General features: G+C 55.5%; 1 protein-coding gene across 1 annotated transcript in view; it reads left to right on the top strand.

The window, feature by feature from the left end:
* The window catches only part of LOC122367188 (cAMP-dependent protein kinase catalytic subunit 1-like), a 51,469-nt gene that overhangs the window by 23,207 nt on the left and 1,595 nt on the right, over positions 1-26,667 (top strand). The window contains exons 4-10 of the mRNA XM_043340081.1: positions 7,868-7,966; positions 10,140-10,157; positions 10,489-10,553; positions 13,316-13,442; positions 21,086-21,181; positions 23,166-23,288; positions 26,082-26,246. Coding sequence (XP_043196016.1) covers positions 7,868-7,966; positions 10,140-10,157; positions 10,489-10,553; positions 13,316-13,442; positions 21,086-21,181; positions 23,166-23,288; positions 26,082-26,246 — 693 coding nt within the window. The remainder of the gene's footprint in view (positions 1-7,867; positions 7,967-10,139; positions 10,158-10,488; positions 10,554-13,315; positions 13,443-21,085; positions 21,182-23,165; positions 23,289-26,081; positions 26,247-26,667) is intronic.

Raw genomic sequence — 26,667 nt, forward strand, 5'->3', positions numbered from 1 at the left:
GTTTTGGTATACTGTCAGTGGTTTTGGTCGGTATCGGTTTGGTATTGGTTTCCAAAATTTCTGAAATTGACATCACTAGTCCCGAGTGGCCAACACTATTCAGCTCGTTGACTGAAGGTCAAGACATTGATGCGGGCCGCCGGCTGTGCCTGTCGTTTCATCTTGTAAGCCGGCGGTCACCACGATAGTGAGATAGCACGATAGTTGTGGACTGATACCAGGCTATGTCACGATGGTACGGCGTCACCACAGGAAGTTAGATTGTATCTAACGGACGTGCTCGGAAGTGCGCACCACTGTACCAGCATTTCAATTTTGCTAGTGATTATTTTAGTTGTAGCGACTAATCCTTTTTACTGCTCGGCGTGTCATTGCTACTTAAGTGTCCTATCAGACAACTCAGGTTTGTTAAAAAAAAGAGAAACACAATTGTAACGAATCCTATGTGTTTTAGCTACTGAGCAGTGAGCACAAGCCTTAACTGCTTCATTTTATTCGTGATTCTCCCGATCATGCCTTGCAGTAGCCCGCTCTAAGTGCTTCTAGGTACTTATCTGCATAAGCTCTGCTCCTGTTCCCCCCCCCCCCCCCCCCCCCAGGTTAGCCGTGCTACCTCTGCGATTTCTGAGCGTCCCCACACTCCGTCGTTTCGCACGTCGCAGCGCTGCGTTATATCACACTCAGTCAAAGCCGTGGCGCTACAACTCCGTCAAAACGTCCCCCTATCTGGTGCCTCGTCGTGAGGTCCGGCTTATGAAAATACCGTCTCAGAAATCCTCCGAGGATAATGTGGAAGAAAAGCTGCCGACTGCTCCGGCTGAATTCCCACCTTCTCCGGCGGTGTCACCGGGAGAAGTGGCTATGCATGGAGTGCAGCCGTCAGGAGCCAATCACATTTCACCCGGCATGCTGCATCACAAACGACAGACGTAGCGACGACAGATGTGGATAAATTATGTATTCCTGCATAATGGCTTGCATTAGTTCAATAATTCACTTACCGGCAGAGCCGACTCTGGAATATGGTAGCCATGCAGCGTCCTAATAAATGTAGATTAATATTTGCGCCGTCATGGAACTTGGATCCTCTGTCTTCCTTTTGCGCATAACTTTCACCGTTAGCCTGTGTTACAGAGCGCTATATTTGCTCTCAGCTGAGACTACTTAAGTTATCAAATCCAGAATAGCCACTCTAGCTGCATAACATTTCTATTTCGGTGTCGCACCTGGTTTTCATGCAGAGCGGATATTGCCGACAGCGTCGCCCGCAGTTAGATCAAATTTAGCTGTATTCTATTCTTATCTGGTGGACATCCTGGATATCCCTTTTACGCTCATACGGCATGTTCAAATGTCCAAGGTGACACCATCGTTCCAGCCAGCAGTGTATGAGCCGGATATTGCCGGCTCTGAAACGACACGGATCCTCTCCGGCTGGATAAAGCGTAGAGAATTGTGACGAACGAACGTCTCCTTGTCGCATGTTTTTGCCATACTGCAGGTTTGTGATCTGTGCTGCAAGTTATTGATTGATTAGACGGATGGTGACCTGCCCAGGCCGATGCAGTATTACACACGCACAGTGGGCCAGGCGCTTCAAAAAAGCGGAATTAAATCAATGAGCACAGCTGCGGTGCCAAAAATGATTCGTTACAGGGTAAAATATCATGCTAAAGCCGAATCCGATATCCATTTTCAAATTTGATTGGTTACGCTAGGTCACTGACCTATGACGTCATTATTTAATTTCTGCGCTGCACATATGCCTGGGACAGGCGGGCACTATGCCGCATTGGCCGCGCGTTTGCAGTCTTTTCGTGGTTTCAAGCGTTCAGACATGTGATATGATGTTGGTCCCATGCATTAGGGTGGGTGTAAAGGTCACCTGAAGGTCAGGTCAGGTCATTGACCTTCGATGACCTCGGTTCACTTTTTCGAGTTTTACATGTTTCTGGGCTAGTTTTTGGAGCTGAATTCGAATTTAGGAACCATTTGAACATTTACGAAGTAGTTTTGGTGCCTTCGTAACATGTTACGAAGCTGTCAGAGGCGGGTTGACACCTACTACGAATACCCGGCAGGACCCATACTGGTTGACCTGACCTGAGCTGACCCGACCTAGCCTAAATGCATGAAGACATCATCTGTGATCAAAACTAACATGATATTCGTGATCAGCATCCCGAAAAAACCCTTAGCAGCCACACTATACGACGTTCTAACAGGTCCCGACTTTCGGCCATTGACCTGACCTCAGAGGTCACCATTTGACCTTTGACCTTAAAACCGGGTACCGTTGGCTTCGTCTCGTGACGACCTACACGATGTTTTTTTTTTTTCCGCGAGGCTCTAGCTCAATTAGGGGCCAAACGCGAGGAGGGTCGCATCCCCCTGTACCGTCGAGGGATGCAAAACGGCCTATGCCGGCGAGGGTTAAACCCTTATTTGTCCATTTCGCGCAGAAATGCGCAAAATATTTGCATTGGGCAGCAAGCTATACACCTTGAGGAAAGTCAGGCAGCAAATATCTTCGTGTTGTTCGGTGACGTTTTCTTTATATCCTTATATAAATTCATTGCGTTGTTGCACTACCACGGTTCCGAACAGGCACTGTAAACCCCACCGCTACTAGTAAGCATGAAATAGTTCCCGGGAACTTGAGTACGAGAAACATGCGCAGAAATACTTGCTGTTTTTTTAAAGCTATTTTGTACGGAATAACTTTAATAATTTTACGCTGAGAGCTTTTGAATCGGGGGAACGGAATATGGTACACAGCAGTCATTTCCAACTCCAGTCGGTAAGTCCTACTTTGCGACGTTATAGCATTATCTGCCTTGACATTGGGGAAAGGAAACTTGCTTATTCGGAAACTTTGGACATTTTTACAATACTCTATCCCATAATTACAGGAATTTCACCGAAGTTGATTTTCGACTTAATTTCGCTTTTTTGATGCGCCTGGCCCACTGTGACACGGTGATTGGCCGGGCTGTAACGGTATTTTTGGCACCGCCATTGGTGCCTCTTAGAATTCCGTCTCGGATGTGTCTCTATATTGGGATGGTATTTATGGCCAGAGTTGGGCAATCTGTGGCACATTTTCTCTCAAAGAACCTGATACCCAAACCGTTATACCTGACTCATGCCTAGAATAACTCTGCTGACGTCATAGTTAATAAGCTCATGCGAGCGGTGGCAGGTAGGTATTTCCTCTCAATTAACCGCTGTTGGCCAGCATTCCACCATATCTTTATTGGAATTTCATAAAAGGCTATACCTAAGCAACTGCTTGTTTGTGTTGGTGGGCTGGATCGTAGCTTTCAAGCTTTGATAATTGGCAAAGAAGAATTACCTACACCCCAATGTTTTCCATGGCTTGGCGCCACCATTGCAATGTTCGGCATTCCCATTCAGTGTTGTGTGCCTCCGTCGCCCTCCCCTTCCCCTCTCACCCCGGAGGAACGTCATGACCGACCGTGACCGGTGGCCGCCCGGGACGCCCCCCCCCCCCCCCGGCTCCATCGATCGACCTCCTCCCCCTGGCCAGACGGTGGCCGCGTTATTGGACGAGCCATGCAATAAGGATGAGTGGCCCGTGAGATGTCCGTCCGTCCGGGGCGCGAGGGGCACGCCCCCCCCCCTGGCACAGCTGACGGCCTCTCAGGGCCCGCGGGGACACCCGAGGGTCAGCCGGGAGCACTGACCTCTGACCCCGCTGAGGTCGGGGTCGGCGCGCGGCCTCTGTAGCCCGCGGCGATGCAGTACAGCGTGTGATTGTTGTCCGCGTCGCTGTATCGTCGTCGTGACAGCGGGCTGTCGGGCGCGAAGAGCGACTGATAAATGGCCGACGAGTGGCCGGCGGGTCTGGACCGACACTGCTATCATATGTCGCGGTACGTCGGACCGCCTATCGGGGTGGTCGGCGACGCGGGCCGGTGCCGGGCTCCTAACGAGGCTCCGCGGGCCGTGACATCAGCTCGCTGATGGCCACGTCATCGGCCGGATCAGGCCACTGACGTGGCGGCTGCGGCTGCTGTCGTGACCTCACTAAGGTCAGCTCTGGACGGGGAGAGCAGAGGGAGAAGTGCTAGTCGCTCTTTTTCAGGCACGTCCCGGGCCGCTAGAACTATGTAGATCTCTTTCATCTGGAAAGAAATCCATGGACAAGACAAGCAGATGAGTCGTCATTCACTTTTATGTAGACCTCGCCCCGTCTTCCAAGTCAACCCACCATCCCCAGATCACCCCCCGGCCCCCTGTCCATCACTCATACACCCCCAAGTCGCCGTCCTGCGCTCCTCCCCGTCCCCAGCCCCGAACCCGGACGGACGCGGGTCTGACCGGTCACTGGTCAGGGCAGGGCACCGGTGCGTGCCACCCGCCCATCGGTCCTGTGGCACTGTCGGCGGTGTCACGCTCGCCTGTCGGCCGCAACGCCGCCTGACCTTTAGCGGAAGCTCCGGTCAGCCAGCGTGTGCGGCGGTACAGTGAGGTAAAGCCGCTCCAGCGCTGTCCCATCGCTAGACCGTCCCACAGCTCCGCTCTCCCACCACACAGCTTTGCAGAATGGGAGCCGAGCTGCACATCAGTGCGACTCGCAGTCGCCGGCTGAAGGGAGCTCGTTCGAGACGGTATATTTGGCGGCACACTGACGAATGGCTTTGGTTGTCTGTGACGCCCGGGTCCCGCTGGCACACGGAAAATGAAATTCCGGCTAAAAATGGCCACGCGTCACTGACAGCTCGGGTATGAAATGGCTGGCGGTACTGCGTGGTGCTGCGGTGTGCTGTGGAAGTTGAGAGTCGGAAACCGAGGGCTAAACCCGACGCTGGGTTTGATCTTGTGCTGAACTTCCAGGATTACCTGTAGAGCACCTGGATTGGTGATGAATTGGTGATTATGATGCTCCGCAGCAGCGCACGGTCAGCCACTAATGACTGCATAATATTGATTCTTCTATTTTAAAAGTTCTGCGCAGTGGCCGCCATCCGTGATATTTGACATAACTGGCTGCAAGCATATCTTCAATAACGGCTGGTGATATGTCGTCGATGTCCTACGACCTGTACCAAATGGCCGCACCAAATGTCGGATTGGGTGTGGTCCCGGTGGATGAATTAATTCGTCCGGCTCTATAATACAGATGCGTCGTCCCCCTGGGTGGCGTGTGGCCCGAACGGTGACATCGCAGTTCGTAGCGATCGGAATTTAATACGGCGACGAGGAACTCGTCCGTGAAATTCAGCCGATGGCCAGCCATGATTTTATGGCGTTCGACTCAATCATGTGGATGGCTGGGGAAAGATTGGACGCTTATGGGATCGCGGAATTGGTGTGAGATCGTATACAGATCTAAAATAGATGATGAATTTTTGCGTTTCCGCTTGTTTTCGTTCATTGTTTCATGGCTAATGTGATGTGAAAATCGGCACGGTGTTCCTTATCATTTTTCTTTGCGTTTTGCTTTTTCATTTTACGGCAGCAGTTCCTTCTATTGCTTCCTCACAATCCCTCGCTTGCTTTTCCCTTCCCCACTTCGTCTGAAGTGTCCAGCTACCCGGACATATTCCTATATGTATGTCTCTATATGTACATATGTATCTAAATCTATCCATCCAGTTTGACACAGGCGTCCGCCGCGCTGATCAGCGCCCTTTGCCTTCTTAATCTTCCACACATTGAGCGCAGTCCTTGATTGAAGGTGCTTTGCAGTTGCTATGATCGTTCAGAGTCTTCCATACATAAACCTGCAGGGAAGAGTGACATTTCCCGGCAGACTTGACTGAGCGACTCGCGCCTATTTTCACACATCCCGTATCGAAATGAGGTCCCTCCCGGTGGACCCAAGTTCAGAGGGCTAATCGAGCCTCCCTGAATACTGGATGAGAGGCTTCTCCCGAGTCCTCGCTAGGAACAGACCCGTGACCCGGATAGCTTCCCAGTTTAGCAGGCTCCAAACACGCCGACCTCAGTGACAGGGCTCCCGCCTGGTCCATGAAAATTAGCAACACTCTGGGTCGACACTTCACTCAATTGGGCGTACTTTTATTTCTGCCTGGACTATGGCTAATTTTGGGTCGTAGCTCGCTACCAGAAAGTGAGGATTTCAGGTACGCCAACGAACGCCTCTGAGTGAAATTTAATCCGCATGTTTGTTTGATACTGAACCAGTGCCGTGCGGCGATGGGGACTGTCGGATAAAATCTAATAAATCGGGTTACCGGACATGAAAGAGGACGAAAGTGACTCAAAATATCCCAGTGGGCGAATTATCCCAGTCAGCCCAGAAATATGCACTGATTCTGTGTGAGGCGGTCGCGAAAATACACCATTGCGCTGGTGGAGCTTGCCGCTGGCATTGACCGTCCCGGCGCCGATGACGTCAGGGCTCGGCGTGACGCTATCCCACGGTACCTATACCGGCGCCGCGCCGGTGTCAGGTCAGTCCTTTGACCCGGCTGGATGTCACCGGTCGGAGGACCGTGGGCTGCCGGGAGGGCAGTTACCGGGCCGGCCGGCTCCGAGCTGCGGCGGCTGTCACTGACATATGTGATCGCTCCACGAGCTGGCAGCCGGAGCTGTGCTCAGCCCGGTGATGAGACCGTTTTGAGCGGCCATCGGTGCAGCGGCCGGCTGGAGCGATGGAGCCGGCTGGCGGCGCTAGAGGTGCGGCCGGGACCGATCAGCGGCCGCCAGTGTTGGACGGACGGTTACCGCTCCCGCTGCAGACAGTGCCGAGGGCTGGACTGAGACCCGGGCAGCTGGGCTGGTGGCGGCTGACCTGAGTCCGGCAAAGTCCACGTCAGGCTACGGCAGTGGGCGGGGCGGGCTGGGTCATCCCGGGTCACCGTAAACGAGACTCATCCTGACCGTAATCGTGGCGAAGAGAATGAGCGAGAGAATGCCGCGAATGTCGCGGGGACATTGGCACGGAGCGGACTTACCGACACGACCTCTCAGGAAGAGAACTCAAACACACCTGCCCAAATCGACAGAGCTCTGAGGTGATCGGGGACATTGGCACGGAGCGGACTTACGTTGGCCTGCCAGGGATATAACTCAAGACACACCTGCTCAAATCGACAGAGCTGGCCTCTGAGGTGATTGTGGACAAATGATGCTGAACAGACTATCTTGCTGTCTATTTTGCACGGCTAATGAAATATCGCGGGTCAAGTGCTGGAGCTCAGACTGCCCTCTATGCCTACTAGACGGACAACTGAATGGCTGCATGGTGATTTGTAGGCTGCAGCTCGGACCGACAGACAGACAGACAGACAGACAGACAGACAGACATGTCAGCCCGGACCGACAGATGAGCTGACTGGCGCCGTCGACAGGACTCGACCCGGCTCCATTTTTGGTCGGAAGCTTGTTCTGCATGGAAAATGAATTAGTTGCCCGCTAGGAGACCCATTTCATTATGTATTGTGACGATAAATGTTCTGACGCAGTGACTCATTGAAGCGGCTCTGAAAGTTCTGTGGCTTGCCCAATGCCGCTATATTGACATCATCATGTTAACACAGCCGTAAATAGTGCCTTGTTTGGTCCGATATATGGTGTGCAGCGGGCGTCAGCTTACGGTGCTAATATTTTTGGTACAGTTGGTACAGTTCGGTAAACTGACTATAATAGCACACTGCACACCAGCTCAATGCACTCTATTATAGAAATATTGCTCGTGTGCCGCGTGACACCCAAGGTCGTAGGACGTAACGATGACATCATACCGACGGCAACGGCCGGACAACACTAAAAATGCACTACAATGCGTGATCAAAATGTTCGGTGCTGTTCGGTGCAAAAAAGCTGACAGTAACGGTGTCTGGTATTCTGACGATTTTTCTTCCTTCGCCCTCAGGTGGTTCGCCTGAAGCAAGTCGAGCACACTCTGAATGAGAAGCGAATTCTCCAGGCGATCAGCTTCCCCTTCCTTGTTAGTCTGCAGTACCATTTTAAGGTGAGTCGGTGGACGCGGGTCATTGGTTCTTCAAAACATCTCTTGTCAAATCCACTGCGAATCTAACTTGTCTAATATTATTTGGCTCTTCATCGCAAGTTGTATTAGCACCTGTCGTTGCAACGTTTAGTCTGACTTTGTTTCTCACTGGTAAATGTTTTGTCAGTGTTCTGCTTGTGTTATAGTTTTCAGTCCAGAGTTCCCCAATTGTTTTCAGTCCCCGAGTTCCCCGATTTGCAAGGAACATGCCAATCAGCTGCGCTTATTTCAGTTATTGACTTTCAGTGTGCATTGTGCATTTATATCGCTGTGACTGTTTAGGGCGTAATGGATTTAGCAGAGCGGCCGTTCAGGAGCGGTTCCGACATGCCGCTCGGCGGCGGCTCGACGTTAGGTAGGCGGTACGTGGGCTGATTGTGCAGCTGCTGGCCCATTGTGGAGCGGGCAGTGGGTGGGCCCTGTCGAGACACCTGTGGATTCGCTGAGCATAGCGGTAGCTGAATGAGACACACGAATAAGAGTAACGAAATGTCTATTCTGGGTGCTGAAACGATTCGTGAATCACATGTAAAACAGTGTTGCTAGTGGAAAGGAGGATCAGAACAAACTGTAGACAGAGACGTTTCATTAATCAGTGTAATTCGATAACAGACCTTGGCGTTTGTGTTTACCGTGGCTTCAGTACAATGTGAATTCCTGTTTCGTAACGGGTGTTTTAGCGGCAATCTCTGCTGCTCGCGGCCAACACTTGTGTTTGCGTTGGCTGTGTGTTCACTACGCCGAAAGTTACCGTATTTGTTGACGGAGTCTACATGCTTCCCATCATAAGGATGCGATATTATTGGCGGCGTTGTGGCAGCTATCTTGGGATGACTTGATGTTTGGCCAAGCTTTGAATCAGCTTCACTGAAATGACGTAAAAAGTCACTCTAAAAACCGTACCGCCTCGCCGTGTCGGGGAGCGGATCACCGTCATTGCTGCTGTGTATGGCACTCGGCATGCAATCTAGGCATTTTTCAGCCGGTTCGTGTGGGCGCTTACACTACTAAATCGCGGCTAAATTTAGTTTACCCATTAAAGCCGGGCTGTTCCGGCGCGACTCGTTCGCTGCTGCCCGGCTGCCCGAGCTGAGCGACTCTTCATGACAGCCCGTCGCCGTGTGGGTGACACACTGAGCTGAGTTGGTCCGGTGTTCCCAGACAGTCTGAGGCGGTGACCTCTCGGCCCGAATTAAATCCACCTCTGGATACTCCAGGGTACCATCTGGGCCGCTCTCCAACCCATTCGCCCGCCGACTCAATTCACACACAGGGTCCCCGTAGACCGTGGCTGGGCGTGTGCCGGTGTGTGGCTCTGTTCTGCCTCCAGTTCTCGTCTGTGCAGTCTGGCCGCGTTATGCGCCGCGTGATGCGGAGGGTATGGGCCTCCCCCTCCCCCTGCGGGGATCCGGTGTCACCGCCGGCCCGCGCCAGCCCTCATTACGGTCTAATTAGCCCGGGGATGGGGAGCCGGCTGTCTGAGGCTCCCGGACGATCCCTGGCACAGCCTAGTCTGAGCTGCAGCAGCTGTCACAGACCCAGGAGCTGCCGCAGCTACCTACACACCGGGGCTTTGTGCATACCCACACCGGCGCGCCCCGCGCCCGTGAAACCCCCGATAAGGATGTGATTAGACGGGCACCTATTCGGCGGCCGGGGAGGTTATCGAAGCTGAAGAAAAAGGTCTGACCTAGATCTGGGCAGGATCAAAACGGGCTGAGCTCTAATGGCCAAGGTGTGTCGCGGCTGGAGCGGTAATTGGCAAAGCCGCCCGGACTGGAATGCAATCAGGCACGGCTGCATTGTGTGCGGGATTATGACTGATTATGTAACCTTTAATTCACGGCCTATCAGTTTCAGATAAGTGCCTTCATTGTGATGCATTTAGTTGCAGCGCAGCGTGCCAGCTGGTTTTGTCCTGTGAAGGAAGATATTTGACCATTATAATGTTTACATTCCGGAAATACGTTTTAATTGCTGCGTGTATGCTATTGCGAGACAGCCGGCCCGTGTCATTTTGACTCGTGCGGCGGCCAATGTCGCCCCTTCAGCGTCCTCAGTAGGTATAGCAGTGGACGTGGTTGCTGTTCTGTGTTCCGTGCATCCCCAGCCATATGACGTGTCACCGTTACAGGACAACAAAAACCTGTACATCATTCTGCCGTACGTGTCTGGCGGAGAAATGTTCTTCCACCTTCGCCGGCTGAGGGCCGCCACCAACGCGGCTTCCAGTAAGGGCCGGCGCTCGGCGGCGGGGTGTCCGGGCGTGTCCGTGTGTCCCGGTTCCGCGGGGTGTGTTGTCCGGGTCCGTATTAGAGCGCCGTGTCGCCGCCTTTTGCAGGAGCCGCTGCTGTTCCAGCTCCGCCGCTCAGAGGGACCCTGCTGTTGATATTGTGTCGTCGCTCTGGGCCGTTTGTGTTCAGCTGGCCTGCCGGCTGGCGCTAATGCCGACCCCGTTCTGTTGCAGGATAATTCAAATTTACATGGTTTTAGAGTACGTACCCGGTGGAGAGATGTTCTCTCATCTTAGAAAAAGCGGCAGGTTTAGGTAAGATCATTGCTGGCGTGCATGACTCTCACCGCTCTTTCTCACAGCATGCCAAGCACTAGCATTGCATGCAGGCACTAACCCGGCACATTCCGCTCTATACACCGGCACTTGGGGCATGCCCGGGCCAGACACGCTGCTCTGATCGCGATCAGGTCGTGCCTTGTCACGGTCGGCGGCCGGCCGTGGCCGTGCGCTTAGCGCGGCACATGCGGGGGCACGTTTTCCTCGGCATACATTTCCCCAACCGGTCGTAACTTCCGCGGGCTTGACGTCAGCCCTCGGACCGCTGCGCCCGTCTGAGAGCGGGCAGGCAGTCTGCCAAGTCAGAGAGGGCCTCGAGTGGCCCGCCCCCGCTGCTCAGCCTCAGCCGCTTCTGCCGGCGCCTCTGCCGTCCAAACGTGCCCAGTGAGCCCCCAGCCGATGTATATGGCGCGGAGCCGCATTGCAGGCGGCGGCGGCGGCGGCGGCGGCCAGTTGGGATGAGTGGCCGGGGGAGGAGGGAAGGGGACATGACCGATCACTTGGTTCCGTTTGATCATGAGCCCGGCGCCGCTCCGCGAAATCTCCGGCCAACAGTCGTCCCATTCAGCTCCAATCAGCGTCTATCAGTCCTATCTGTCTATTTATACATCTGTCCGTCCGTCTGTCTGGCTGGCTGGATGTGTCCGTCTAAATTATTGCATCAATGTCTCTTTAAGTTTTTATAATTGTTATATATTTTGCTTTGGTGTGTCGTTATATTCTTTTTGTTTGTATGTGTGCTGATAGCTGTCTGATTGTATATCTGTCTCTGTATGTCCGCCTTCCCATGCCCACCTCCATACAGTCCCTAACTTGTGCCATTGCGGTCCGGCTGCGGCCACAAACACAGACTTCAGTCCGTCTGACAAGTGACGCCTGCGGCGCGGCGATAAGGCACCGTGATCCGCGGCCGTGCGGCTGCCCTCTGGGGCCGCTTTATAAGTCCGGCAGTAATCGGGGATCGTTGGAGACTGGCTCCGCTGAAACCGGACGTGATTGTCAGTCCCGTGGAGCCGCCGGTCCGGTGCCGACACGGCTGTCCTTGTCAGATGGTGTCCCACAGACTAGGGTCGCAGGGGCCGTGCCTTTCGTGTCGGCGTCGGTAACACGGCCGCCACATCGTTTCTTTTTATGTCCGGATACAGGCTGGGCGGCGAGCCTCATTAAATCGTCGGCTCTGCAGTTAGGCTCATCAGGCTTTGTCGGCAGCCGCGCTGTGGTTCGTGACAAGAATTTCTACTTTTAGATGAGGATTTTTCGTTTCCTCTTTCATAAATCAGGCTGACAGAAAAAACATGCCCTGAACAAACACGGAACGGAACGTAATTAATAATCAACGTGGTTCGAAACTTCTCCGAATAAAACTTATCCAGCGTGCGTAGGCGCGGACCTCGCCATCTTAGGGAGTAGGTATTCGGTTTAGGAAGTATCCGATATCCACATATGCATTTGGGGGCTGCCTTATTACTCGTACTTGGAGATTTGATATCGTTACGTTATCCCTGTCACTAGTTTAGACTCATTTATTACTATTTCCATCTAACCTCATAAAGTTTCTGTTTCTGTTTTTTTTTTTTTTTACTACCTCAATCGCTCCTCCTGTTTGGTCCTTTTTCTCCTTCCCCAGTCCGTGCCCCCTCTCCATACCTGTCTCCCTCCCCCTCCCCAGTCCCCCTGCCCCGGCATGCGTCGCCGCCGTCGCCGGCTCGGTGCCGATGTATTGATCAGAGGCGCGTGCCTCTGGTATCCGCGGTGCGGCGCGCCGGCACACAGATGGGGCCGCTCACGGCTGGCGTGACACCGCGGCGGCACGAGGAATCATAGATCACCGGACTGGTGGACGGAGCTCGGAGAGGCACTGTGGGTGGCTCACAGCGGCTCAGGGCGGCTCGCACCGGACACAGGTGGTGTGGACTGGTCCGAGCGGCTCAGCCGTGGCGGCAGGACCATGCCAGAGGCCGGGGAAGGTAGCAGTGGCATGGGCGGTATCGGACAGTGCCAGAGGCCGTGGAAGGCATAGCCGGAGCTGGCGAAACGGGTCTAACGCGACTGCACTCCTGGGTGGTGGCTGTATGGCCTGGGGGATTGAATAGGATCAGGATAACACCGATGGTAGGAGAAAATTCGCCGTTCTTGGCATTTCGAAGGGATCTGACCTTACATGCCCGCATGGTGATGCATCGTCTATGTGCCTCTAATGCACTTTGTAAAAGGTCGTGACACACATGCTTTACTGACATCCGCTTTGCGACCACAGCTTTATATAACATCTATTTCAGTCCTTTCAGCTTTTGCTTTTGTGTCTTGCAGATACGCACGCTGGCAATTAACTTACGTAAACTGACTGCCGTCTGTTCTGGGCCCCCTAATCCTGCATGTGGCTGTGGTTGGTCGGCTAATGGCTGAATGGCTGGCGATGGTTGTGCGCGCTGTTCGCGGTAGCACATAACCGGTGTAGCGGCGCACGTCGGCACGCTACCTACAGCCGCGCCGGGTCCGCGCGCGGCGGCTGTAGCGTGACCGGATCACCCGGCTCCGTGTGCACCGGTCGCCTGTCGTGCACACGGTTCTGTGTTGATTGCGTCAGGTCCGTATTGTCGTCATAAATCTACACGGTTAATGAATTGGGCAGTACTCTGTCGATGTCCGGGTTGGTTAGGTCGACGTTGAGTTGTGTGTGATGTGTTGTGACTCGTTTTGACTCGTGTCTGACCGATGACTCCGGGTGACTCCGACAGCGAGTCGCACTCCCGGTTCTACGCGGCCCAGATCGTGCTGTCGTTCGAGTACCTGCACTACCTGGACCTCATCTATCGGGACCTGAAGCCCGAGAACCTGCTCATAGACAGCCAGGGATACATCAAGGTAAGAAACGTGTCTCTAAACCGTCATTTAACACACAAACGTCCTTCCGTTTTTTTTTTTTTTTGTCAATTTGAAATGTCAATTTGAAAGATGCTTCTCTCAGCTTAGGTGTAATCATTTCTTTGGCACACCAGTCAAAACTGTTAACACTGGAGCACGTTTTGTCTCTAAAGGTGTAGCAATGATGCTAATAGTGCACAATTCTTGTTGGTTGATCGTCATTTGTTTGATTGCGTAGGTGTGCGTCGTAATTGCGCCGCAGAAAGTGTTTATTTTAATTTTTTATTGTAGCGGTTGAACATTTCCTGGTTCGTTAAAATGAATGCGTACACTTTGACTTGGCTTGAAGAGATAGCGGTTTTATTTTCTGAGAATTTACCGTGCAGAGGTGCGAAGTTCGGTAAACAGCGTAGCGATGTTGTGAGCTCCGCTCCGAACCTCGAGTAGCCAGAATCCCCGTCCAAGTTTGTTTCAGCGTAAAGCCGGACAAGTTGCACGCCAGATAGAGTTTAACCGTACTCAAATCGTGATCTGGGCCAGGCTTTACGCAATGGCCGCTGAGCCTGTCTGGATTCCTGGTCATCTTAATCGCTGATAGCCTGATCCCAATTATGCTCACCCGGTCAGACTGGCGTATACCGTATCTGTGAGGTGGTGCGCGACCTAGTTCGGCCGGCGCCGTCTGGGCGCGATCTGATGTCTACTGATCATCTGTGGCCGCTCATCACACCTCGCTTAGCGCAGTGAGCTAAGCGTACTGAACGGGCCCGGGTGAGTGAGCTGAGAGCGCCGAGCCAAGCGGACTGGGCTGAGCGGACTGAGGCTGAGCTGAACGGACCGAATTGAGTGTACTGAAATGAGAACGTTGAGCTGAGAGCGCTGAGCTGAGGATGCTGAGTTGAACGGATTAGGGCAAGTGTGAAGACCTCTGAGCTGAGTGTCCTGAGCTGAGAATCCTGAGCTCCGCTGAGCTGTGGGCGCTGACTGCTGACCGTATCAACTAACTGCCGTTGATATTGACTGCCGAACTCAGCTGACATCTGAGCGGCCCTGACGGCTTGTCGTCTGTCTCTGGCGGATACCGCATCAGCTCCCATGCACGCTGAGCTCAGCTGTCCTTCAAACACCGCCGGTCGTCTGAAACCCCAGCCTTGTGGCCGCTGAGCGCTGAGCTTGCCTGGTACGCCAGTCTCGGCGAACCCGCTGACCGCTGAGCCGGGCTCGGACCGCCGTGGGCCCGGGCCGGTCCTGTGACCTTCATACCGTCTGAGACAGGCCGCTGAGACGGACAGCGTCTCCCCGGACCCAGCGGGACCGGTCAGGCTGATGGACTGATGGACGGTGGGATCGCTCTACCGACAGCTTGGGACGGGGGACGGGGTAGCGGGCGGGGGTGATGGCTGATTGCACTGTGAAGGTATGATGACGGCCGTTGGGTGTTTATACAGCTGTCGACAGCCTATTGTGCAAAAGAAAGTGTGACAGACCACCTGTGATCGCTACATCTGCGCTGTGTGCTGAGTGATTCAGTAACCTATTGCGACGAGCTCCACGAAGCGATTCTCGGTATTAATACAGACAGAGGTCGGTGATAGCGGGTGGCTTGGCCAGTGACGACACCCGTTGACGCTCTACCTCGCCTGACAACGGACCGCTGCGGCCCACCCTACTGTCGATGAGTTCGCCGACCCCGGTGGCGACCGGCGCCGTCGCGCTGCGTCGACCGATGAGTCCCCCGTCACCGCCTGTTGACGCCCTGTGACTAATGGCGCCGGTCGGGGCCGGCTGGTCGGCAGCCACCATCGATCGATGGACGGTGGGCGGGCCGGGAGGCGGCGGACGTGACCTCGGCGGGCCTGAGGTGCCGCCGGGGCGGGCTCGGAGTCTTCCGCCGTGACTGGCGCTAGTGCGGCCTGCAAGTGTCGTCGACCGTCATACATTCCACTGATCACCGTCCTCAGTCCAACGTTCGCCTTCCGCCGTCCATTCTGCACTGCCCAGTGCCCACCGCTGACCTTCCATATTTGACGGCCATGGCTGATTCACGGGAGAATGTGACTGTGTTGCGGCTGGTGGTGTAGACTCAAAGTGAAGACGTTGCTATTTATTTGTCTCTTAACTGACGGGAGAAATGACTTCAACTGACGAAGGAGTGACATCTCTACAAGAATGTCAACACTACCTGTCAGTTCCTCTGCAAAAGCATCGACTGTGAACGGCCTGGAAGTAATTAATCATACTTATTAAATACCTAATCATACATCTTTTATCCCAACATCATATGTTCCGCTCTGCGGGCACTTCCTCACAATTAGCTGTTTTGGTACGACGTGGCAACCACCGATCATCAGATGTTTCTCTGCTTTTTTCGCCGCCTGTCCTGCACTGCAGCAGATAACCGAGCACGCCAGGGCTTTTTGGTGTCCGTTTTTTTGGACGTGCCTCGTCTCCAGCCCGTCGCCCAACAATGATATCCGATCGTCGCGGCGCCGCCGTCGTATCGCGTTTATTATCGAAGCTGTAACGTGCGCGGCGCCGCCGTATATGTGAGCTGCTGGCGAGCTGCCATCGGCCGTCAAAGCTCCAATAGTGGCTGTCGCGCCGCGTCCAATGCAGGCCGTCCGCCGCTGGTGGCGGGCTGTCTGATACAGTTGGAGTGGGTGGTGACGGGCAGACTGCGGAGCTCTTGGCCTGTTCTCGCTGGTGTGAAACGTGTGTGTCCCAGCTTCATACCTCCGCGGAGTTAGTCATCAGCCGGCTCCTCCGAGAGCTCCAGCCTTGACCGGCCGGCGCGGCGCGGAGCGCTGAGGGCCGCCCCCGGCTGTCAATATATGAGCCTCATCTGCCGGCGCACCTATCTAATCGGACGGTCATTATTGGTCCGGGGCCGGCCGGTGGCGGCGCCTGCCAGCACGCGGGCCGGTCGGTGACGTCAGCCGGGCTCAGCGGCTGACCGGGGACTTGCAGCTGGCTGAGGGCCATCGGGACGGCATGAGTAGGGGCTGCTTCACGTGGCTTCGGCACGCGTCAGGGCAGCAGAGGGCAGGACATCAGACATAAGAGGGCGGAGTTTGGGAAGGGTGTGAAAAGCTCGATCTTCCCTCAGATAGTCTATGTCATCCATGGAGTGGCCACAGATGCCTGCCTGTGCCCGCCGACTGGATTTGAGTGCACAGGATGGATCCGGATGTGCCCGGCGACCGCGGACGCTACAATGGCAGTCCCTCTCCCGTCAACGCCACCTGATTAACCAACGGCCTCTCTTGACACGATCAACACACTCGCCACTCGAGGGCCGGCCCAGGCGGCAACGACCCGAAAAAGCGCCCCGATTGATCCCAGCCACGAAAAACTGGCTTTCACCTGTGAGTGGCTCTACAGCATGGTGCAAAAGAATTTCTGGCGGAGCCGCAAAAACTCCGGTTGTCCGTTCAAGTTGGAGTTAAGGGCGGGCCACGTTAGGGGCCAATAGCATTCCGTGACGTTACGACTGATGATAAGAAGTAGCGTGGCGTGGACTTGGCTCTAAGGCGCGGGACGGCAGCCCGGACCGGCGCCGCTAGGACGGGCGGGTGTGACGGAACGTGCGGCACCCTGGGTCTCTCGGGGCGGATCCAGTGGCTTCCCGCCTCGTGCGTGCCAAACGGCGCCCCGGACCGGCGAGCGGCGCTTTCACTCTCCGTGGAGACGCGTGATCCGTCCACCTGATACACCATACGCGTGGTATCAAGACGGCGGGACTGGAGGGCGGGCCTGACGGCCGCGCGGCTACCGCCCCACAACTAGCTCTCCACGCCTTCAAAGGACTGATAGAGCGAGGGTGAAAAGAGTGTTGTCCGCAGCCAATCGTGGGTTGTTGTGAGATGACGAGGCGGAATTTGGCCGCGGAATCCTCTTCCTATGGGCGGAGTCGAGTGGATGACATCATCAGCATGGCTTCTCTGTCAATTGGCCGCCGTTTTGGGGCGGTGGCACACGTTACCCGCCCGGCCAGCCAGCCAGCGGTGCTGCTTTGATAGTCGTCTGTCTTTTGTCGCTGAGGATAAGGCCGCGTTTTTCCTCTCTGGCTCAGAGCACAGACTCACGCTTTGTTTACGCCGGTGACATTTGAAGACCTCCGGTTGGGGGCCGTTTAAATCGGTTTCATAGCGAGCCGCGGTGCATTTGACCTCACGGTAAAACCCGGCTGAGCATGAGTGGAATCTTCATGACGTCTTCTCAGCACAGGATTTTTGCCAACGTGCCCTTCGAGCTCTCAGAGTCGGTCAGGAAGTGCGCAGTATTTCTCCAAGTGCGCGCTGGTGTTTGGCCAAACGGCGCCGCCCCCGGTTCTATGGTGCGGCTGCCTGTCCTGTATGCACGCCCTGTTCCCGCAGACATCTGGTGCGGGGAATTAAGCCCGTCATCCGCCCACGACCTGAATTACGGCGTGCTCCAAAGGTCAGTGGCGCTCTGTTTTCGTGGAACATGTGCGAGGCGGCATCGGCGTGTTCGCTGCGCTCAGCAGTACCGCTCGGTGCCCAGACATAACATCCCGTCGGCCGCCAGGACTGTGTCGCCCTGCAGAGGGACGGTCCTCATCCGGGGAAGGGAGGGATGAGATGCGACCGTTGCTAGAGCGACTAGTCGCCTGTCCACTCGTCCCCGCGGCCGGCGCTCTCGAGAAGAGCTCTTCTGGGACGCGCGGCCGCTCACGGGTTCTGATTATGAAACGACCCGTGACCGTGAAAGGTCAGAGGTCGGGTGCCGGGGGCTGCCGAGCTCGGTAAGGTCGCCGGCGCGGGTTTAATGGCATCGAGAGTGTACTTGAAGCGCTGCAGCCAGAGAGAACGTGTGATGTCCCCGGGTTTGAAATGTCCCGGATGTATTGCAGCTGACGGCTCCCGATGTTAGAGCCCAGAGGATGCTTTGTTGATTATTTTCAGTTGGATTATTTCAGCTCGTGAATGTTTGTGACATTAGCAGGGGCTTGTCTCCACAGCACCGCCGCTGGGACGATCGTTATCAGCCGTATTTGGCTCCAGGAGCCCAGCCTCCCGGCCAGCTCTCTTTTCTTTTCTTTTTTATTTTCTATTTATTCCTTTGCTTTTTTCTTTCTAGCCTGGATACTCTCGTCTCTGACCCGACCCTCCCTTGCTCTCTCCATCCTCTCTTCCATTCCCTCTTCTACCCTCCCCCGACCTCTCTCTCGCCCTCTCCCTTGCGTCCATCCGCTCTCGTCCCTCCCTCATTCAGTCTGGGTCGCCGGGCTGGCACGCCACTCGCTACGGTGCAGTGACGGCCCGCGGCCCGGGGCCATTTGTGCGCCGACATGACCTCTGCCATTGGATACCAGAGGTCACCGAGGTCACCGTCGCTGCTGGCATCGCGCTGCGGGCGTTGGGGGGGGGGGGGCTCTGCGGCTGGAACGAGCAGGGAAGGAGAGAGTGCATGCATTAGTGGCTCTGGAAGGCTGATTAGTGGCGATAAAACTGACTTTGACGAAAATATCTGAACGGTTTCTTGGGGAGACAACCTGGTATGCATGCCGATGCATTCATGACCCGGCTACTACGTCGTGCGCCTGTCCAGCTCGGGACTTCCGTCGGGAAGCCAATCATCAGCCCTCGGCACGTCTGGCTGTAGTATCGGCTCCATTCCGGTCCAGTGACAGCCGCCGTCGGCACCGACTGACCGACACGATAAGGCAGCCGTCATTAGCCGAGACACCTACTGCGCGGCACCGGCCGGCACGCGGCGAACGCGGCGCGCGAGACGATGGAGCAGTGACGAGTCGCGGAGGTGCCGTCAGGTGATCGGACGAAACGAAACTCGAAAGGCATGGAATAAGACAATCAACCATGATGCTCACAGCAGAAGTGTGTCGATAGGTGGACGAAGCGGTCTTTCAGCGAGGGTAGAGTCTTCTAACCACGTTACGGAACCCTATGCTGGCCATCGAAAACGCTGACTATACAGCGCTTCTTCTATCGTGAGGTCTACGTTGCGTCGCTGCGACGTTCCCCTGTTGGGTGACCTCCATCCAATGTTTCGGCCGATCGCATGACATAATATCAGCGGGCGTGCCGCTGGCTCGGCGGCTCGGCGGCCGATGACGCGTCATCGGCGCTATCAGCGGATGCGTGCTGACACGGCACAGCCCCCCCCCTCCCCGGGACCCCACCCCTGTCGATGGGATGTCACTGACCCAGCGTCGTGTCCGTGTCACGCTCTTTGTGTGGCTCGTGACAGCCACGGCCGCGGGCTCGCTGCCACAGGAAGTGATGGTGTGGTTTGTGGTATGGAGGACACTACTGGGATGCGCTAAATAGATACAATAACGGCATTGGTGCTGAAAGAACGGCAGTGACTAGGGTGTGTGGCGAATCCGTTTACGACGTAGAATTTTATTTGATCAAAGTCAAGCAGATCAACGTCAGTGCGATGTCTAAGCAGCTGTCGGTGCGGGTTCGCTGCTCCGGGCCTCCCTGGAGGTTTTGAGAAAGCTCTCAGAAGTGTCAGCATTGGACCTCCATAGTTTTTCGCTCCGCCATCGATCTACATACTGACCAGGATGTGGGCACTCGCGGGGTGGCGGCGAAAGCGCCGGCGGCAATGAGGAGCTCCGTGGGGCTTCTCTCGCCGCGCCCAGTGCCGACGTTGGCTGGTTTCTCTGCTCGTGACGTCACTAACGTCAGCGCCGTACGGGCGTCTGACGTCACGGGGTGTCGCCGACAGGTCGTACATACCCCCTGCCTCCTCCCCGGTGGTCGACCCTTTCCGGCCGTCTGCGCAATGAGGGGGTATTGCTGGACGGTATCAGTGCGGGTGCGATCAGACGCCCCGCGGGTGTCGTAGTGCCGGGCTCGGCAGGTGGTGAATGGCGTACGTTGAGGGACTTTCCGGCAGTGCGTAGTTGCAGTCAGCTCGTAAAACAGACTCGCAGCTTGGGAAACAGATGGCCAGTGACGCAGGTGACTGCGGAGTTTAGTGTATGGTGGGCTGAGGTCGTGGTGCCGGTATGCATGGTCTGTCTTGGTTGTGGTTTGCCGGGGTGATGTAGCGCAGTAACATAGTTGATATGGGGCGAGTCTTTGTTGAAATGGTCGTGAGTTCAGGCAGCAGATCGAGGTCAGCAGTCAGCATGGCACTGAAATCCCGATAGTAATTGATTGCGATGACAATTTCTAGGTCAGTTGGCAGATCCTTCTTGAAATTGTCTTTTAGTCTGTTCTGAAACCCACTTCTGTCGGTTTAGACAGAGAAAATATTGAACGTTTTGTTACAGCCCAATTTATCGTCTCGTTTGTCCCAAACTGTGTGCCGTAATTGGTTAATCAAAGCAGCATGATGCGCCAAACGGCCGTCGTTTGGGCCAGTGTTTGTGGCTCGTGTATACCGTCGGGGCCGATGATGCGATTATTTACAGCGAGCAGCCGGCTGACTGAGCTCTGACTCAGCACTTGGCTCTGTTTATTTGATGGCAAAGGGACTCAGTCACTAAACTGGTACATGAGCTTGTCCCGCGGCCAGTTGAGACGGCGTATCGCTTACAGTGGCTGTGCTGTGTCCTCCCATCTCATGGCCTTAGCTCCGCCGACCCCTGGTTCGAGCTCCTGTGATCGTCCTTCTGACCTGTGACCCCGCCGTCTGTTCTGCCGCAGGTCACTGACTTCGGGTTCGCCAAGCGGGTCAAGGGCAGGACCTGGACGCTGTGCGGCACCCCCGAGTACCTGGCACCAGAGATCATCCTCAGCAAGGTAAGAGCTGCTGTTCAGTCCCGGCCCGCGATCCCCGCTCAGTGGGGTCTCTGTCCGCTGCCCGCCCAGTGGTGCCTGTTCTGACTCCATCCAACTGTTTGGTCGAATCCGGAGTGTTTTTTATGAGTGTGTCCATATGACTGGAGTCCAATTTCCAAATGAAGGGAAAACGTGCCTCATCACAACACTTACCCAGACTTCAAACACTCATAGACTTTACACTTAGGTACAGATTTTATGCCGGACTTCTCAGACTTCTATTTGTCGTTGCCTCCGGCATTTATATCTTTATTTGGCTTAAAATCTGCCTTCTTTGTAATTCCGTCTAATTCATCCTACTTTTCTACTAGAAACATTTCCCAAGCCGATTGGTTTCGTTTTTTGTTTATTGCTACTACATCTCGTCCTACCGTATGCTCCCATTCCAACTCCCTCTATTCTCCTACTCTCACCGTATGTCACCCCCGTCGGTAAACTAAACCTCAGCTCGTCAGCCCTGTCAAAGCTGGCAACTTTTTAATTGCTTCAGTTTTATCTCAGACACGTGATATGGCCCAGTTGGTTAATGGCGTGGTCGTCTGCTATTTCAAGGAACTGCCATGTGGCGGACTGAGTATGATAAACAGTTTTATACCTTGACATATTACGTAAGAGCAGAGTAACACCCACACATTTAAGCCCATAAATGTGCCTCACATGTTTAAAAACATGGGCGACACCAAATTGATAGGTATCATGAAACATTTGACCTAAGAAGCCCGACGAAGCAGATCATGAATGTGCACTTGGCTGGTCAGTCGTACCTACTGTCTGTAACCATGAGCTTTATCCTGATGTGTCAACTTTGTTCGCCCCCTGATTCCACCGCCGATGTGGCCTTTCTGACTCGCGACTTGCGCTCGTTCTTACCCTTGCAACACTTTTTATTGACCAGCCAGGTGCAGCGTTAGCGAGCGCTGCCGGCCGTTAGCTTACACCTGTCGCCTCCCGCCGCGCCGGCTGGACAAGTGTGTCCTGCCCCCCCCCCCCTCCCACGGCCGCCTCTGTTGTGCCTCGGGCGGTGGCTAGCTGGCCAGAGGACCACCCTGCCCTCCCCCCCCCCGGGCCGACTGCCAAGCTATATCGGCAACAGCCTGTTAGCGCAGCCCCCCCCTAGCGCCGCCCCCCCCCCTGTCGGCGGCCGAGAGGTCAGGGGTCGAACGTCGCCGCCGATGGCCGATGGACCGTCGCTGTTGGTCAACTTTGGCAGCCGCCAGACTGACTCTGAGAAAACAGACCCTGAAAGGGTTTTCACCTACCGACGTCACACGTTTCGCCAGAGGCGGTGGAAAGGTCGTATGGCGGGAGCAATGAACTCAGCTCCCATATTTGTTTTTACTCACATCTGAAATACAGCTACACGCGAAGTGAGGCTGTCCGCATCGCCAGAACACCATGATGTAATTCCCTGATGTTTCGATTCTTGTTCCGCTGGTTACAGCGTTAGCCCACGAGCCATTCCAGGAAACCTCGCGGCTGCTTAGCCTCATAAGACCCTAATGGCGCCGCCAATAAGACGGTAATGGCGCCGCCACCCGGGCCGCGCGACACGGGCGACCTTTGCCGCTGCCGCTGGCGTGCTGGCTGCCGGGGTCACCGGGCGGCCAGGAGGCACGCCTGGCCTCGGCTGGACACGCGTCGGCCACCGCGGCTGGCTGGGCGGGCAGGAAGGGAGGACTCGAGTGCTAACGGGCGGGGTGTTGGTTTTCTGCCCCGAATTCGAATCGAGAGGAACGAATCTGAGGATGTGGAGTGTTGTACTTTTTTGCTGTACATATATTTTGCTAGCCTGATGTTTGAAGCGAACCAAAGACATCAATTTTCCCAGGTTTGTGCATATAGATCTAGCCAAGCCTACGTTCAGCTTCTACGAGTATATCTACATGCGTTGTCTCTGACAGTTAACCGCCGTCCGATCTGACACCACCCTCTCCTCCGTCCACAGGGCTACAACAAGGCGGTGGACTGGTGGGCGATGGGCGTCCTCATCTACGAGATGGCCGCCGGCTACCCGCCCTTCTTCGCCGACCAGCCCATCCAGATCTATGAGCGGATCGTGGCCGGAAAGGTACGGACGCCGTAAACTGCGCAGTGTCGTCTCCCCTTGCTGCAGATCAGTAGCTGCATTCCCCTTTCCCTCACGAGCTCTCGGCAACCGCGCGCTCCCCCTTGCCAGCACCTGACATCTGTTTTCCCCTCTTTCTCGCCAGCTCTACGTAGCTGCCCTGTCCTCTCCTTGCCAGCTCCTGGTAGCTCTGTTCCTCTCTCCCTCGCCAGCTCCTAGCAGCTGCGCGCTCCCCCTCTCTCCCTCCCCGATAGTGGCAACTGGCAGCCGCCGCGCCCTGACGCTGCGCAGTCGCCGTGAGAGCTGAGCGCCGACCATTTCCTAATGGACGGCCCGTGTCGCGTGCGTCGCCAAATAACCGCTGCCGGCCAGACTGGTGACGCGACCAATGGGACCGACCACCGCGAGCCCTCCGCGAGCTGACAGAAACTGCGTCAGTCGGCGGGGCAGAGTCGGTCCTGGGTGACTTCAGGCTCGATGGAGCTTGAGACTTACTTTAGTCATACCTTAATTAGTGTCTGGAAACTTGTAAAGTATGCGCGTTCCTTGTCACATTGTCCAGGCGCGCCTACTTGACCTTCTTTTTGCGATTCGTTCGGTGCATGCTTATTCGCTTGTCCACATCGCAGCGCAGTCTCATAAACGTCGGAGCGTGCTCCTCAGCAGCAGCGCGGCCGTGCCATATTGCGTTTTTGTTCGGTTATTTGTTTCTTTTGTTTTCGCCGAGCGCCAGGACGTTGAGTATAGGCTGGCCGCCGTTGTCCGGACGCCAAGCCGTAAGGCTGCAGCTGGTGTTGGGCTGCTGGGGGCTGCTGTTGGGGCGGCGGGGCGAGCGATAGGGAACTCATGTCGGGTAATTCCGCTCAGATATTGGCAATAGGTACGGGTAGGTAATATGTAACAGGGAAAACACCCGGCTGTGTCCAGGGGACAGGTACTTTTTGCTCAGAGTTTACGGACGCGATTAAAACAGCCAGTCCTCTTACGGAGATGGAACTGAAATGGTTGCGATCACGGTTGCCGAGTCTACATCAGAGGACGGCAGAGTCTGCTAGACTCACATGGACAGACACACATCACATGGATCACAGGGTGGGGTGTCCATTGGACATCCCACCCTGACGAGCAGCGCTGTCCAGACCGCGGCTCTGTCCGTTTTCGGTGGCTGGCCGGCGGTGTCGGTGGTTTCGCCGGAGACTCCCGATATGGTCCTGAGCTCCGTCTGCGGTCAGCGAGACGCCGAGCTGCGCCCTGCGGTCAGCAGACGGACGGAGCCAACCCGCCAAACTGCACGTGTCACCTCCGAGAGCCGGAGACTGCGGGCTTAGAGGCCGGGGGCCACCGTGGGGGAGGGGTCTCTGCACTACGCGCCATACGAAATTACACCCTGGCGAGTGTGTTTACTGCGCTACACAGTGCCCAGTGCTCAGTCGTACGTGCCCCTTCACCAGCACTGTTGCTGAAGTTATGTGATGAGTCACAAGAGAAGGGCTATTCGAATACCGTTACGGGCAGTGGTGGGCGGTAGGATATGTCATGCGTCATTGTTTCTGGCACCCGTCAGCGATGGCCTTTTAGCACTGAACTTGGCTGCGATCTATCAGAGTAGCAGGCGGATACCGGCTGTCACGGCATCAGAGAGGGTTTCGACAGGTGTGGGGATTCGTCATTCGCCGTGAAGAGTTGAGTATTTTTGGCTTCGATTTTCAGATCGCATTTCATCTCTCATATATGGCGTTTTTCCAGCCGTATTTGCTAAGAAATCCCGTCGGGCTGTAGCCATTAACCGTTAATTCTGTTTTCTCTCGGCCCTGCCGTCGTTCGTTTATGATCCACTGTCTTCAAACAGAGTCCCTTTCCTGCAGCCTTCCGCCCCATTACACCCCAGCTGAGCCCGCTCGCGCTGCTGGCGACGCGTCGGCGCCGACGCAGTGCGTGACGGCGCCGTCGGCGGCGACGGGGTCAAGGTCGGTCACGACGGGCGCGGTGCGGCTGGCACCGACCGTCACCTGGCGACGAACGCGCAGCCGCGCGCTGGGGCTCGGCCGCTGCGCAGTAGGTGTCCTCTGTCGGGCCGACATCCCGGACTCCGAGAGGACTTGAATTCCCGCCGTCCGTGCCGTATTGGAGGAATCTGCTGGGGGAGATTTGATAGCGCGAACCGGTTGGCTTAGTGGCTTTTTTTGCAGTGTTTGTTGGGTAGAGGAGGCATGCATACTATAGTCTCGTTATCTTGTTTGTTAGGTGGCAAGGTCCGGCTGGCTGAGTGACGGATAGTCAAGTAACGCGGTCCAGCTGGATGCCTCCTTCCGCGCTTTGGGCACTTTGCATAGACGTACCGTTTTGTGATTCCTGTCCAGTGCTCTGTTAGGTAGGCGAGCTGTGCTGCTGCTCTGTTCAATGCTGCAGGCTGGTTAGCACCTGTCCCATGCTATGGACATTGGACATTGCCGCAGCCACCTCTTGTCCTCTGGCGATGCGTCGTCTCGTCTCGTCCCGGCCGGCGGCGTGGGTCGGCAGCCGACGGTCGTCCCCCTCTCCTCCCGCCCCGCCCCGCCCCGCCAGGTATTGATTCAGCCCTGGGCGAGTGACGGCCGCGCCGGGACTGCCTACCCGCCGGGCGCGGCGCGGCGCGGCGCCGCGGCGGTCTGCCGTAGGTAATGTCGCTCTCCCCGCGGCTAGGGAAGCTGTGTTCAACAACAGCTGGGGGACAGAGTGACAATGTGACCTGTTGATACCACGCTGGTGCGAGTGTTGTGTCCGCTGTGACTGACTGTTTTCCCTTTCTGTCGACAGGTGCGCTACCCGTCCCACTTCAGCTCGGAGCTGAAGGACCTGCTGCGCAACCTGCTGCAGGTCGACCTCACCAAGCGCTACGGCAACCTCAAGAACGGTGTCAACGACATTAAGGGACACAAGTGGTTCGCCACCACCGACTGGATCGCCGTCTATCAGAAGAAGGTACGATCGAGCGCGGAACTTAGGTAGTTCTCTGTTTCTTTTCTCGCTGGTCCGTGAATTTTCGGTTTGCGTTGCCTTCTTGTGGCATAAACTGCATGGTTGCATTTTCGGCGTATCTGCCGTTGTTCATGCTTCTCAGAGATGTGGCTGTTTTGGATGTGACTAATTAACTGATTGTATAGATAGCATGCTTTTATCACTATTTCTGCACTTTTTCTTTTAATTTCTGTTCTCTGATCTTGCTCCGGTTTTCTGACTCAGTTCGGTTTGCTCAATGTAGTCGGTCTCCTGTCCCTAGTGCTGCCCTCTACGCCACCTCTAGTGCTGCCACCTATGCTTCCCTGAACGGCTCGCGGACTAGCTGAGTCGCCTCACTGGGCTGAGCGCCGACCCACGGCCGTCCCGAAACACACGGTGGTCT

Source organism: Amphibalanus amphitrite, unplaced genomic scaffold (assembly GCF_019059575.1).
Source record: "Amphibalanus amphitrite isolate SeventyFive unplaced genomic scaffold, NRLGWU_Aamphi_draft 000856F_arrow, whole genome shotgun sequence".
Lineage (NCBI taxonomy): Eukaryota > Metazoa > Arthropoda > Thecostraca > Balanomorpha > Balanidae > Amphibalanus > Amphibalanus amphitrite.